Source organism: Diadema antillarum, unplaced genomic scaffold, assembly GCF_040938485.1.
Source record: "Diadema antillarum isolate AM-2024a unplaced genomic scaffold, OU_Dant_1.0 seq00001559_RagTag, whole genome shotgun sequence".
Taxonomy (NCBI): domain Eukaryota; kingdom Metazoa; phylum Echinodermata; class Echinoidea; order Diadematoida; family Diadematidae; genus Diadema; species Diadema antillarum.
Genome location: NW_027272285.1, coordinates 281193 through 295311, shown reverse-complemented (window position 1 = coordinate 295311; position 14119 = coordinate 281193). Strand labels below are relative to the sequence as shown.

General features: G+C 38.2%; 1 protein-coding gene across 1 annotated transcript; it reads right to left on the bottom strand.

Moving 5' to 3' along the window:
- Nucleotides 1-4115: 4115 nt before the first annotated feature.
- On the bottom strand, nt 4116-12700 carry LOC139710751 (thioredoxin domain-containing protein 12-like). Its single transcript, XM_071622666.1, has 6 exons — nt 12514-12700; nt 11368-11428; nt 9545-9597; nt 8203-8276; nt 7576-7729; nt 4116-4759 (listed from the first exon to the last, which is right to left on the bottom strand). The coding sequence occupies exons 1-6, from the start codon at nt 12593-12595 to the stop codon at nt 4698-4700; spliced, it is 486 nt and encodes a 161-aa protein (XP_071478767.1). The 5' UTR covers nt 12596-12700; the 3' UTR covers nt 4116-4697.
- Nucleotides 12701-14119: the final 1419 nt, after the last annotated feature.

The following is a 14119-nucleotide window of genomic DNA, read 5'->3' as shown; positions in this document are numbered from 1 at the left end:
GACCTTTTGACCTTTGACCTTTGACCTCATGACCCAAACTTTCACCAGAGAATCTAAATTGGGTAATACATGTATGCACTAAGTTTCAAGAAAATATCTTCAGGCATTGCATAGATATGGTGGAAATAGTGGAATTTCATGTATTTGACCTTGACCTTTTGCCCTTTGACCTTGAGCACGTGCACCCAAAAGTTGATAGGCACAACTTCACCTCCTAATACACATACATGCCAAGTTTCATTAGGATACCTCAACAGCTTTTGATAGTTACCTTGTCCACAAAATTCATTACGGACGGACGGACGGAAGGACGGACGGACGGACGGACGGACGGACAACCCGAAAACATAATGCCTCCGGCACCACTTCGTGGCGGAGGCATAAAAAGGGATTCTAAAGACACACCTAATCACACTATTCTACCAAAAATGTTCAAGATAAACTGCTAAAAAAACACACTTTCCTGCCCGTTTTATGACACCAAATTTTAGTATAATGTAAAAGAAGACCCGCTCTTTCAGAAAATATGAAAAAGTCAAGTTCGGCTAGGTTGACCCATTTCACTTATTTTCAGTCCTCACGCAAAATCAGTGTGTGCGACTTTATGTTCGTTTTGAGGTGCACGGTCACATATTATGTAAAAATCAATGTGAGACACAAATTGCCTCCTCAGGTCATTTGCCTCCAATATACGTAGTGTAATTATGAGCACATGTCTCCCTAAAGCTAGATCACACACACACACACACACACACACACTCGCCTGCACACTCACACTCATTCATGTGCTATCCCTTTTGCTTCACAACTTGTACCAAGTAAACAATCCCAGCTACATTATGTAAATACATACACAAAGACATACACGTACAGCCTGTACATGTACTGTAAAAGGGAAAATTTTCGCGGTGTTGAAATTTTCGCGCAACCAGAAACTAGAGCAAAAATAAAAGCATTATATTTTTGTTTGCCATATGTTCCTGTGCGTGATGTCTTGATTCCGCGGAATTAAAAACATGCGAAACTCTTCTGACCCGGCCAAGCGCAAAAAATTAGTCGCGAGAAAACATCCACTTTTACGGTATGCCTTCTGGAAACTCATAAATGCAAGTTCAAAGATAAATTTTCACACATTCAACAAGTACATACAATTGTAATGCACGTCTGTACCTTTTTGTAAACATCATAAGGCAGGGCTATGTACAGGTATTTATTTCACAGTAAACTGGACCTGTTCAACCAGGTCAGGCTCAATGAAGCAATTTGTGACCCCAATTCAGCCAAGGGTAGACAAAACCTGGTACATAGACATTACATACAATATTGTACATAATGATGAATTTCATGAGAAAACACATGATCCGTTTTTACATAGTATTTTGCTATTAAGCACCATGTGAATTACAAAGTGACGGACAACCCCTCCCCTCCCCCCGCCCATCTATTGACTGTTGTTGAGTCAGATGAAGAACATGAATGCTACAACATTGACCTGATGTCTTCAAACATGCAGATTTCCCTCCAATTAAAACCATGGCATCAAAAGTTCTTGCACCCTTCTTGTACACAAGCAGTGCCAGTCTATTTCTCCATAGCTTGCAGTGTTTACTGCAGGACCGTGACATGTCACATCTCTGCCTTAAGCAAGCCTAAAGCTTCACAGAGATGCCATACATTTCAAGTATACCTTTTATCCCTTGTTATGTCCCATTAACACACATCGTGGTGATGTAACATGCATTTAGAGAAACACACTTTTTCTGCCAAGGACAAATAATAACAATAATAATAATAATAACAGTAGTAATAAATAAAGAAATAAATTCTTGCTGCAGCTGCACAGAAGCGAGGAATGTCTCAATGTATATGCAGGCTTATTACCAGTAATCCTTCATGTGCATGGACGCTTAGCTTAAAGGGGCATTCAAGACGATTTTCATAATTTCACATCATGTAGTACATAAATCGACAGCTCCATGTATAAATTTGTGGAATTTATTGTGGCCCTTGAGCAGAGAAACCAATAAATTGAAAATCTTACACAAATTACACTGAACAGTGTCGATGACATCAGAGCCTCATATATTTCAAAAATGTAGCAGTGTAATTCCATTACAATACCGCTTGCTCAACAAGTTCACCTGTGGAAAAATCTATGCATGCCTTCTTTTGTTCTGCTTCCTTGAGCCTCAACTTGTGCATTCTTATGGTGAGGCTGCTATGTCATCATCCTTGTTCATTGCAATTTGTTACAGACTTTGAAAACATTCTCATTCCTCATCCAAATCACTAAAAATTCTGAAACTCTGTACTCAGTTTAACTAATTTATCATTTGTTCAAATGTAAAAGTCTGAAAATCATCCAGAGGTACCCTTTAACTTTATACCAAAGTGTTTCCTCAGCATTCAATGATCCATCCAAACTTTGCCTACCACAGTACACTGTAGTTGTAAAGTTAGCAAGCCAACTCATGTGTAACAATGCACCTCAATCCAATGGACAGGCCATGGAGACACAATAGGGATTAGGGGGATTAAGTAATCTCTATCCTTTGATAATATCTGTATGTTTCAAGACATCCTGTGCCAGTTGGTGAAGAAAGGACTCCAGCATCTGGTTGTGCCAATCAGCACACATACCGAAGGGGTACTTATCCTGGAATGAACACAGTTATCATCATGAAAACCTTATCTCGGCACAGAAGGATACACTGTACTAGTTTTCTAGAAATCTGACAAAGCACCCTGTATAGAACTCGTAGCTATGCTTGAATTGCACTTTTGGATATCCACGGCATGGCATCATTTGCATTACTTGTTCCTCTAAAAAGTGTATTTCTCTGTCTTGCATTAGATAGTTGCATGTTCTTTTTTTTTGGGGGGGGGCAGTGTACTAGATTTACAATTTCTGGATATGATGTTACATATTAGTATTACCTGAGAAGAAACCCATTGTCTTACAGTCAAAAAAAAATAAATAAATAGCAACGCTTCTTAGAGGCAGTACCTCCACTTGTTTATTGCAGGTTATAAATAATTGCCACTATGACTTTAATGGCTTTCAGAACCACAATACTATCAATAATCACCTGTACTGTTTTGGGTTTTTTTTCTGTTCATTTTGTTGAGCTTTTTTCTCGAGACAAACCCCAAACTTACACATATAAATATCTTAAAAAGCAAGATATCTTGTCAACCATTATTTCTGAAATGCATTAGACCACTCTGATATTAAAGTGACCCCATCATAACAGGATATATGGAAATTTTCGCACCTTTTCCAAATTTGACTACCTGTCACTCTTTTCTTTGATGCACTGATTTAATAGGGTGACTGTTATGTTTTTGCCATAAAATAATCTGGTTTGCCAAAGAATTTTGGTGTGGATTAGTCAAATCTAGTGAGCAGTGTGACAAATGCAATCTATACCAAGACAACAGAGCAACATTCAGTGATTCAAAAGTGTGCTAGAATTTCTACCAATATCATTATTCATGATTACCTGAAAAATTTGTTTCACTAATAATATTACAGTATTACAAAGTCTTTCATCAAAATAATGCCAATGATGAGTATCAAATTTTACATATACACCAATTAAAATTCTCTTACACATACCCGGTACTTTAGTATGCACCACGTTCACTGTCCAATTTTGTAAAACATTTTGCGTAATGAACGTAGCAGCCTAAATGTGCAAAGCATTGTCACATTCCACAAAGAGCAATAGACCAACACCTTGAAATTACCAACATGATGAACACACAAGGAAAAAACATAGTCATGTTTAGTAGAAATTCAAAACTCTTATTTTTCCCCATGTGGCAGAAGATTCAAGCATTTTAAAGAAACGATAGGAAATTCCGAACAACTTATAGGGATTGTACAGTACTGGTTGAGGTGAGGATTCAGGTTTATAACATTTTTTGGTGAGATAATGAGAAACCTCTTATGAAATATGAAAAAGCATGTAATTTCAAGAAGGATTCAATGTTTATTTGATGAAAATTGGCCTTGAAATGGCTGAGATATCCAAAAAGCGATCCTATCAAAATTGACATCCCACAACTTTTATAAGGATTTCTTTATTTTTCCTTGTTTTAAGATATCTCAGTCATTTCAAAACTGATTTTCGTCAAATAAACTTTTGATTGCCCTTAGAATTGTATGCCCTTTAACATTTCATAGACTGCTTTCTAAATATCTCACAAAACATTACAAGCTGAATCCTCACCTCAACCAGTACTGTACACTCCCTTTAATGGAATATACATGTATTTGTATGCAAAGCTTCAAATTGACTGAAAAGAAAGTTCTTCTTCAATGGTCATTTTACAATGTGACCATACACTAAATGTTCTGTCTTGTTGACATGTACATGTACTTATATGAAATTATGAAAATCCCCGGAGTAGCACTGTTTTGGATTTCAAGCAGCACTTAACTTTTTCAGAAGTTTATCTACTACAAAGCTCTTCATCATGTTCTGCAAATAACACCAACTGCCTTCAAACCATCCATAATCTTCTTACGTCACAGCAAATACACCTAAAATATACCAAATACTACTAAGACTTATGAAATTATGAAAATCCCTGGAGTAGCACTGTTTAGCATCTAGTTTCTTTCTACACCTTTGTCTATAAACAAAAAACACACTCTTTCAGAAAGGAAATTTCACACTTTTTCCGTGGCCTTATAGTTCGTCGTTCACACTGGGGCCCAGTGCGGCCAATGCATTCTTCATTGCTTGCACCACTGAAAGAAAACAAAATAAAAAGAATAACATTATATTCCATTTATCTTTGTTAAAATAGTGAAACATAAAGGCATTAAAATTGATAAATTCAATTCAATTCGTTTATTTCCATTTCAAATAAAAAAAGACAACATTAAGCATCCAGTGTTACAGATGAAACATACAAACAATCACATATAAAAAACCACACAGCTTTGTTGTTGTGCACCATCCTGGTAAAGCCCTGTCACATTTTTACAGTGACTGGGCTGTGTATAGTTATCTGTGAGCAAGCTCCTCTACCTATTGTGTCTTGAAATAACTTTATACCACCCAGAAGAATTCTGCAACTGCAAACAGCAGTGCTTCATGAAAAAAAGATGAATTGCAGTGATATCTTTAGGTATAATGAGCCCTCAAAATTGTACCCTAATCTATGGCTATCTCAATCTTTAAATACTATACATGACTTTTCATCTCCAAACCAGTAGAAAGTACCCAGATAAGAATTTGAGTTTGAGTCAACTTCTGAAAGTGGATAGTTTCCCTAAAATGATAAATACTTCATGAAAATAGGACATTCCTAACCCATCAAAATCATGTTAGAAAGTTAATTACATAGGAATGAAACATTTCTTCTTTTTTTTCTTACAGAAATGTGGCTTTGAAGTTAAGGGTGTACTCAAGTACGACTCGTAGGGTTTGAGATGCACAGTCACATAGTCCTCACATGTTTTCATAGGTGGTGCCATGAAACTTGAGACGCGAATGAAACTAGAACTAGAAATGTCGCTATGGCGACTGGTATGCCTCCGCCATAATGCAAGATTCTCCTAATAGGTCTATAGTACATGTGGACAATGTGTGATTACATTTTCACAAAATTGGCAAAATATCAAAATTACACGTTTGTCACAAATGTGTTAAATATTCACCTTCCTTGACCTAGGTTTAATTGGATGAATGGGAGAGCACGCATTTGGGAAGTTTGGGACTATTACTTGACTCTGACCTCTTCATAAGTTTACGCATTGAGTAATTTTCAAGGTACGGAGAAAAGTGCAATTTGTTTGAATAGTAAATTGTTATCATTTTCATCTGGCCTTTGACCTTGACCTTTGACCCTAAAATTCATAAGAAAGTCGTTGTCAGGCAGAACATGCATAAATATGCACTAAGTTTCAAGATAACTTGAGCCACTTCCGAGATATGGAGGAAGTAAAGTTCAGCACTTCACTTGATCTTTGACCTTATGACCTTTTTGGCAAAAGAAAAAAAAAAACTTCCCAGAGAATCTCTATTGGGTTAAACACGCATACACCAAGTTTAAAAAGAAATTAATCCTGCAGGCACTGCATAAATATGAGGGAAATAGTAAAATTTTGAAGTATTACCCTTGACCTTTGACCCTGACCTTTGACCCCATGAACCCAAAATCCCCTAGATAATCACTGCCAGTCAGTACATGCATATACACTATGTTCCATGAAGATACCTTGAACCATTTCCAAGATACAATGGAGAAAAAAGTTAAATTTCAACATTTTACTTGACCTTTTGACCTTTGACCTTTAACCTCATGACCCAAAACTTTTACCAAAGAATTTTAATTGGGTAATACATGTATACACCAAGTTTCAATAAAATATCTAAAGGCATTCCATAGATATGGGGGATATACTGAAATTTTGAGCATTTGACCTTGACCTTTTGACCTTTGGCCTTGAGCATGTGCTCACAAGTTGGTAGGCACAGCACAACTTTACACCCTAATACACATACATGCCAAGTTTCATGAGGATACCTTACAAGGTTTTTTAGTTATGCTGTCCACAAAATTCATTACGGGCGGACGGAAGGACGAACAGAAGGACGGACGGACGGAAGGACGGACGGAAGGACGGACAGACGGACAACCCGAAAACATAATGCCTCCGGCACCACTTCGTGGCGGAGACATAAAAAGCACTATGAGAGCACAGACCTCCACCAGGCAGCTCCTTTCCACCGATGATCTTGCTCTTTCATAGAGATCAGTGATTTCCACCCATACACTGTGATGCATTCTGAAAAATCGCCTGATTCCCCAATATAGAAGCCTTCATTATGTCATAAACCCTCAGCGGCATGCCTCGTCCCAGCAGAAACCAGAGCATGCACTTTAATGCATGTACATGTATGAAAACCTCAACAATGCACAGCTTGAACTCCCAAGTTCATTAACTTTACCTGCCAAAGTATCAAAAATCATTCATAAAATCCATAAAATTTCCAGATCACTACCAAACTTTGTTCATGTGTTGCTTGTGTCATTCTCAAATTTTCCTGCAAGTTTTATCCAAATCCGTTAGCAACTTTTTGAGTTAAAGGGGATGGCTAGTAACTGATCTGTGGGAATCAGTGGGAATGATGGGGGTGATTGTTCCAATCCTTGTGGGATTCATTTTAGAGTACATTTTATATCTATTGTTGTGTGAAAATCATTTGCTTCAGAATGGTCTCATTTTCAAGTAATGTGCAAAGTAGCCGTTAACGATCGCCCCATCACTGTACAGGTATGCTAACCTGGAAACATTGAACTGCACATTACTTGAATATGACACTATTCTGAAGCAAATAATTTTCACACATCAATAGATATATAATGTACTCTTAAATGAATCCCACAAGGATTGGAACAATCATCCCACAGCATTCCCACTGATTCCCACTAATAAGTTACTAGCCATCCCCTTTAATTTGCACATGGACAAACAAACAAACAAACGGCAATGAAAACATAACCTCCTCCCTTGGTGGAGGTAAAAAAGCAAGAGGTCTGGATAAACAAACTAACCCATTGCGGCATTGGAGTAGAAGTACTTGTACTTGGGGTTGCCATTCTTGTTGATGAGGTCTTTCTGGACGGCACCATCAGGGTTGAGAAAGAGTATCCGTGGTATATATCCCCCGTCAGGCATGAAATCAGCACCCTGAGGCTCCTCATCATCCTGTTTGCAAAGGGCAGAGTTTCAAAATCAACATCACACTAAGAATATGATGTTGTAATCTGATGCTCCTTCACTGAGAGTGGAAAAAAATATGTGTATTGTATCCTATTACTCCACAAGTGTATTTGTTCACATAATCAAGATATTTATTCGCTTTTATCTTCACATTCCTTCTTAAGTTACAAGAATCCCACACTAAGATGCCACTAAGACCAAAAAAAAAAATCATTAAACAGCAAACAAGACTGGTGTTCCACAAAAAGGCTAATGACTTGTATGAAAATTGAGCATCTTCAAATAAAGGTGATCACTTTGTTGTTTGATACAATTGTTTGTTTTTCTGTGGTTTGTTTGTTTGTTTTTTGTTTGTTTGTGTGTGTGTGTGTGTGTGTGTGTGTGTGTGTGTTTTCACACAAAGCAAATTTCAGGCACTAGGAATGCAATTCAATACAAGAGCATAGCTGACTTCCTACCTCCACATTGACCATGACAAACTTGCTGCTCAGCTCAAGAATCTCTTCGCTGGCTGCAAATTTTGGCTTCAGTGCTGGAATGAAACACAGAGAGGAAAGGGAACTATGAAGACAATCAGGAAGTGACCAGAATACAGTGCTCTCCTGTTCCAACGAACAAGATTATCACATACTTCTCATTACAACAAAGTAAACACTCATGTCCCAAAATTATCATCTATTATGTCTTTATACACTTCACCATGGCTTAAACAAAATTTTGATGTTAAGAAAGAAAACTGCCAGTCCCACAAGGACATCGTTATAACAGGAGTGCACTGTAATCTGAACAAATATTAGCAAATATCCACATTTACAAGCTCCCGAAATGATTTGTCCATGATGCCAGGAAAAATAAAAGAACAAGAAACAAAAGACATTATCAAATTCAACAAATAGTTCATCAGAATGAGGTGAAAAGTATCTCTCTATAATTCATCATATTAAGGGTCTCATTTTGAAGAATTACATTACACCAAGGGCGGAACATTAGCAATGGCCCAGGACCACAAGAAATTGAAGTCAAGCCACCAAATTTCCAAAAAGATTATCTTCTGGTGGCCCGATTGGGCAGCTAAGATTCAAAATGGATTCTCACATTTCCTTTCATTATGGAGCAATACATTTCTCTCCTGGGCAACCAAAATTTAATTTTTTCATTTTTTTTAAATATAGATTTAATGATCCCAACAGGCAAGCACAGAAAAATGTTAGTGCTGAGCTCTGTTTCAAACCAATATTTAAAAGCAAAGTCTCTGGAAATGCCAGGAAGTGTCAAGACAGTTAAACAAACAGAGATGAGTTCTAGGTTACACAAACATCCCTGCTCACAGAAATTTTGATGAAGTCTCACACCACTCTACATTTGCACATTGTATGTCCACATTTTGAAGACAAAAGTAATCAAACAATTGCTGGATTAATACTTGTTGATCTGGAAGTAAGCCAACAGTCCTGAGTCCACTGACAAAAAGCAGTTACGATTCCAACACGTTATTGCAATATTTATGTACACATGTGAAATTAGTGCCAAATATTAAAAAGGAAAAAAAAATCCAGAAGATATCCCTCCCCCTGTAAAAACAAACAAAAACAAACATAACATAACAAAACCAAACAAAAAAAAAGAGAAAGAAAGACAGATAGCACAACTCTCTTTCCTCTCCTGAATTTCTACATACTGAATTTGTGTACCTGTAACACTATGCTGGTGTAAGACATAGTAGATTAGTGACAAAATTCAATTGATGGGGAGAGTATGCTTATCGTGATTTTGATTATAGCACTTGTAAACAGAACTTACCTTTACATGCTCCACACCAAGATTTATGTATTACAAGCATCAGTGGCTTCCCTCTGCAAAAAAGGGGAAAAATCACATAATCTCCATGTACTTCATATCTATACAGATATATTATTATAACAGCAGGGAGCTCAAGTTCAGTAACAATGAGGTAGGGATGGGGCCTCTGATGTAGTGTCAATCGATAGATGTGACACTGACGGATGTTGCTGTGTTTGCAGTAAAGACAAACATTGTAAGTTCTTGTACATGTACATACGTATGAAATGTACGGTAATTCATTTATTTCAATATTGTCAATCTGATGAAGGGTCGAGGCCTGTAACCTTATTTACTCGGGTGAATGCAAACACAGCGACAACGACTGTTTGCACATCTGGTTCTCACTACAATGTTCACATATTACATTACCAGATGTGTACGTATATATTTAGATGTATAGTGAGAGCAGATTTCATTTGTACATAGTGAACTGTTTCTCTCAATAAGCTGAAAGATGATTATGATATGAAACCACAGGGTGTTTCAAAATCACAACCCTAGTCAAATTAAAGGGTGATGAAAATCTTTGCTATGTTTGTAGTAGGGCCTTAATAGTCTTGAGTTTTTTTATAATGATTAAGCAATCATTTAGCATGCTCTGTTAACTACATCTACTAATCATATCTACATGATTAAATCCACATTCCTCTTCACAGGTAAAGGTCTGTGGTCGTGTTGAAATGATGTTTCTAATCTTCTCATCACTGTAAGCACAGAATATTTTGCAGTATGGATACCACCGCAAATTTCACTTAACATAATCAGCATTTTAAATGAATTCAACATGCAAATAATTCTTTAGAGCAAATACGAAAATAATTATGGTCATGCCTGGCTACAATGACTGTTAAAAGAAGGCATGACATGTGTGGTCCCTATTACAGACAGGTGGGTAATGTCGAAAGGCTTGATGCAGCAACCACTGATACTCGGATATTTTCCAAGTCCCATATGATTTTAAAAGTACACCATGATACTAAAAATGTATCCAAACCTATATTCAAAAGTCATTTAAGTATTAACTGACTGCCCTGCCCTTCAAAGAATTGCTGGGTTAATTTATCTGCATACATGTTTCCTGTAACAGCATTTGTTTGGTGTGTGGTGAAATTATGTCAATGTTGTGCACCTGTTGGGAGTGGTTGGTGAGTCTTTGCAGTTTTTGTGACTGCTGTAGAAATCATCTAGTCTTCAGGGGTTATGCAAATGCAAATTGATTACAACTACAAGTGTATTGGCCATAACATTCTATTTACATACAGTTGTAGACACGATGATATGTACATAATGCATACCAGGCACATGAATCGATCATTCCTCTAGTGCCTATTTTTGTTTGTGCAAAATATTGTGTGAAAACTGAACATAATGTATAATAACGAGTATGAAAGCCAAATGGGGCAGTTTGTATCCCCCATCCCCCCCACCCACCCCCTCCCCCCCCCCCAAAAAAAAGGGGGGGGGGGAATGATCCAAAAACTTCTCCCCCAAGTTGAGAGGTGTAGAGATAAGGGTCTACTTGGGTTTGTGTTGGGGTTGTACATTGTACATTGTAGTTTGGATTTTGTCAATTTTTGATACAATGACAGTCATCCAGAGTCCTCTGGTATAGGGATAGGGTTGGGGATTATGTGAGGACTTCACTATGATCTGAGTGGAGAGGGATCACACTCATTCACCCAAATGGACCATAAAAAAAAAAATTATCTAACAGGATCAGGATTAGCCTGGATTCAATCTATCCCATGTGACTCTGCTAAATGTCAGTTAGTGATACTCACGTTCTTTCAGCAACCATACGACCATCATCAAATGAAAGCCAGTCAATGTTTTCTCCAAAACCTGCAGGTGCACACAAATTATCATTCAATTTATATCGCTTACATGTAAGGACTGATGATATATCTGATATCATAAAAAGTTGATTAGTCTGATGATTTTGTATCTGTCCAGATTCAAACAGAGAAATGGAAATGCAACTGTTTAATCCCCATAGCCATTTAAAGCAACACTTGTACTGTAATTGACCGAAAGATTGGTCTGTATCTGGTCGTCGGGGATATGTTCCGCAGAGAGACTGCGTCTGACTTCACGGATCCCCTGGCCCTCGTGGCTCCTATACGGAGGAGAGCGATAACGTCAAAAAAATAAAAGACTCCTCTGGACAGACGGATCTGTCTACACTTGTAACAGAAATTGGAACAAATCTAGCTGATCTCGTTCTCTAATGCCCATCATGCGATTTGGGTCATGGCTTTGATTAACTGTGTAAAAAGAAACATGAAAGAAGTTGCGAATGAGTATGAGAGAAGTCAAGTACTAATGGCCTGGGAATGTCATCGGGCTATTCTTGGACATGGACCGGGTGGATGATGGGTTACTCTTTCAAAAGCAAAAGGTTCATATCACTATCAGTGACACTGTGGCTGTGGCCTGTGCTGGGAAAGCTCACTCAATTCAGAAGAGTTTACCCCTAAAGCCTCCTGGAACTGGAAGTAGTAAAGGACAGGTCAAGGATAGCCCAAACTTATCAACCCAGCGTCAGCGACTCAGTGAGGGAGCACGATCTCATCATCGATAATCCCACCTGTCATCACATGATCAGATGATGTACAAACAAAATATAAGTGACATAAAATTCCCTAACTTTTTTGTCTATTGACTCATTACTTATTGACTCAAAACTTCTATCATACTCATACATGTACCAGCAGGTCAGGAATTTAGTCTCTCTCTCTCTGCTTCTAATAGACTTGGCTGCACTGCACTGGATGTACTAATCAGTCGAGTGGAAAATATGTATTAATTTTAACTAAAATATGTTATTGAAGTTTTACGTTCATTAGTACATTACTAGAGGTCTACACCATTTCAGACAACATAGAATTTAGAAATCAACTTTTTTGAAAGAACCAAAAAGGACATACCTCGGCCTTTACTGTCACCTCCTAAGACCCCGTTTATAAGCAGCAAGAACGCTCCGAAAAACACTGTGAAATTGACATCCATTGTGGTGAAATACAAGCAAATGACAGCAGGAAACAATACAAACACAAGATCAGAGTTATAATAGTTAATAGGTCAAGCTACACCTTGCTGTAGCTACAACGCGAACGCCTACACGCCTACAAACAATCAGTAGAGTTTCTACTAGAATCTAGATGCGTTCGATCACACCAAGGAGCTTCAATTGATCACACACAAGCCGCACCACCGGTACACCTCCCTGCTACCCTGGTACTGGTTGTACTCGTGGACAAAGTTGCCTCCCAGCCGAGAAAGCTAGAGTAGTCACAAGTCGTTATTAATATTTTATTTTACGGAATGTCAAAAGGAGGAAGTAAGTTTATAGTTGCGTTTTAGCTAACCCCGGGACGCTCCGTATACACAGTTACACACTGTGGGAGCGTCCTGAGTCAATAGAGTGCTATATCGGTAAGCTTGAAAAACATACACAGTCTGTCACAGATTTTCGCACCTCCGTAGGTTTCGAATATCACGAGGAAAAAACGTACTTTTATAGTATACATAAGATTCTTATCTAATTAATACCCTTCGTTCACCTTGTTCTTGTTCACATTGGTCCAATGATCTTGAAAAAACGTTTTTTTTCACGGCCATATACGGGTCCGTAGTCCTAGCTCCCCATCCCATTCACCATTTTCGAAATCAGTATGCAGTACACTGCGCAACGTAAATATTCATGTGCTGGCAAAGTCGCAATGCGTTTAGCCTTCTGACAAGGCGTGCGCGCGCGCACCCACCCAGAAAGCAACGCAATATACAGCGAGAGGGTTTGCCAACAGTATGATAAGGCCTTGCCACAAAGCTACACGACTTGATGGCCAGCGCATGCGCACAAATCTCAAATCCATTTACTGTATAAGATGTAGTTCTCCCGAGTTCCTCTCGACCGAGTCGCATTTAACTCATCAAACTGAGCAGAAAGGGACTATTACCAGAACCAAAAGTTGAACGCAGTCAGTCTTCAACATTACATCTTCACCTGTAAGTCTTCATATTGCGGAATTTTTGCGATTTCATATTGATTTTTAGGCGCTATACTTCGCCTGTCATGATCATGTCTGCTACAATGCGCAGCCCCAACACTGCGTGTTGGGGCTGGTCGCAGTTACGTTTTAGCTAAGTATTCCGTTATATTTTTAGGAAAACAGTCCATATAAGAAGGCTCGTAACTGGGATTTCTATGGGAACCCCCCCCCCCCCCCCCCCCCCCCCGTTGCGGGCCTGATAAATATGCGATTTCTCTTTAATAAGTTTTAGTGAATTCCATGTGATGTGCTGCCCTCTGTAGAAGAAAACTCTACAATATTTTGTGATGTCTCAAACAAGTTTCATGATTATCAGAAAGAAAATAGGTGCTATGAGACGTACACATTTCTTTGACCATTCTCTGTCCAGAAAACCGAATTTTGTGAATTTTGAAGTTATCTTTCTACTACTGTTACCCAATGATTATTTTGGTATAAAGTCACTAGCCAATTCGGAGAGGATGGAACATGGAAATAATAA

Bases quoted from the DNA above. Each gene is read 5' to 3' on its own strand.
- LOC139710751 (XM_071622666.1), bottom strand. From the start codon at position 12,595: ATGGATGTCAATTTCACAGTGTTTTTCGGAGCGTTCTTGCTGCTTATA. The intron at 9,598-11,367 runs GTGAGTATCACT...CCTTTTTTGCAG, and splicing joins CGTATGGTTGCTGAAAGAAC to AGGGAAGCCACTGATGCTTG. The intron at 4,760-7,575 runs GTTAGTTTGTTT...GTTTTCTTTCAG, and splicing joins CTACTCCAATGCCGCAATGG to TGGTGCAAGCAATGAAGAAT.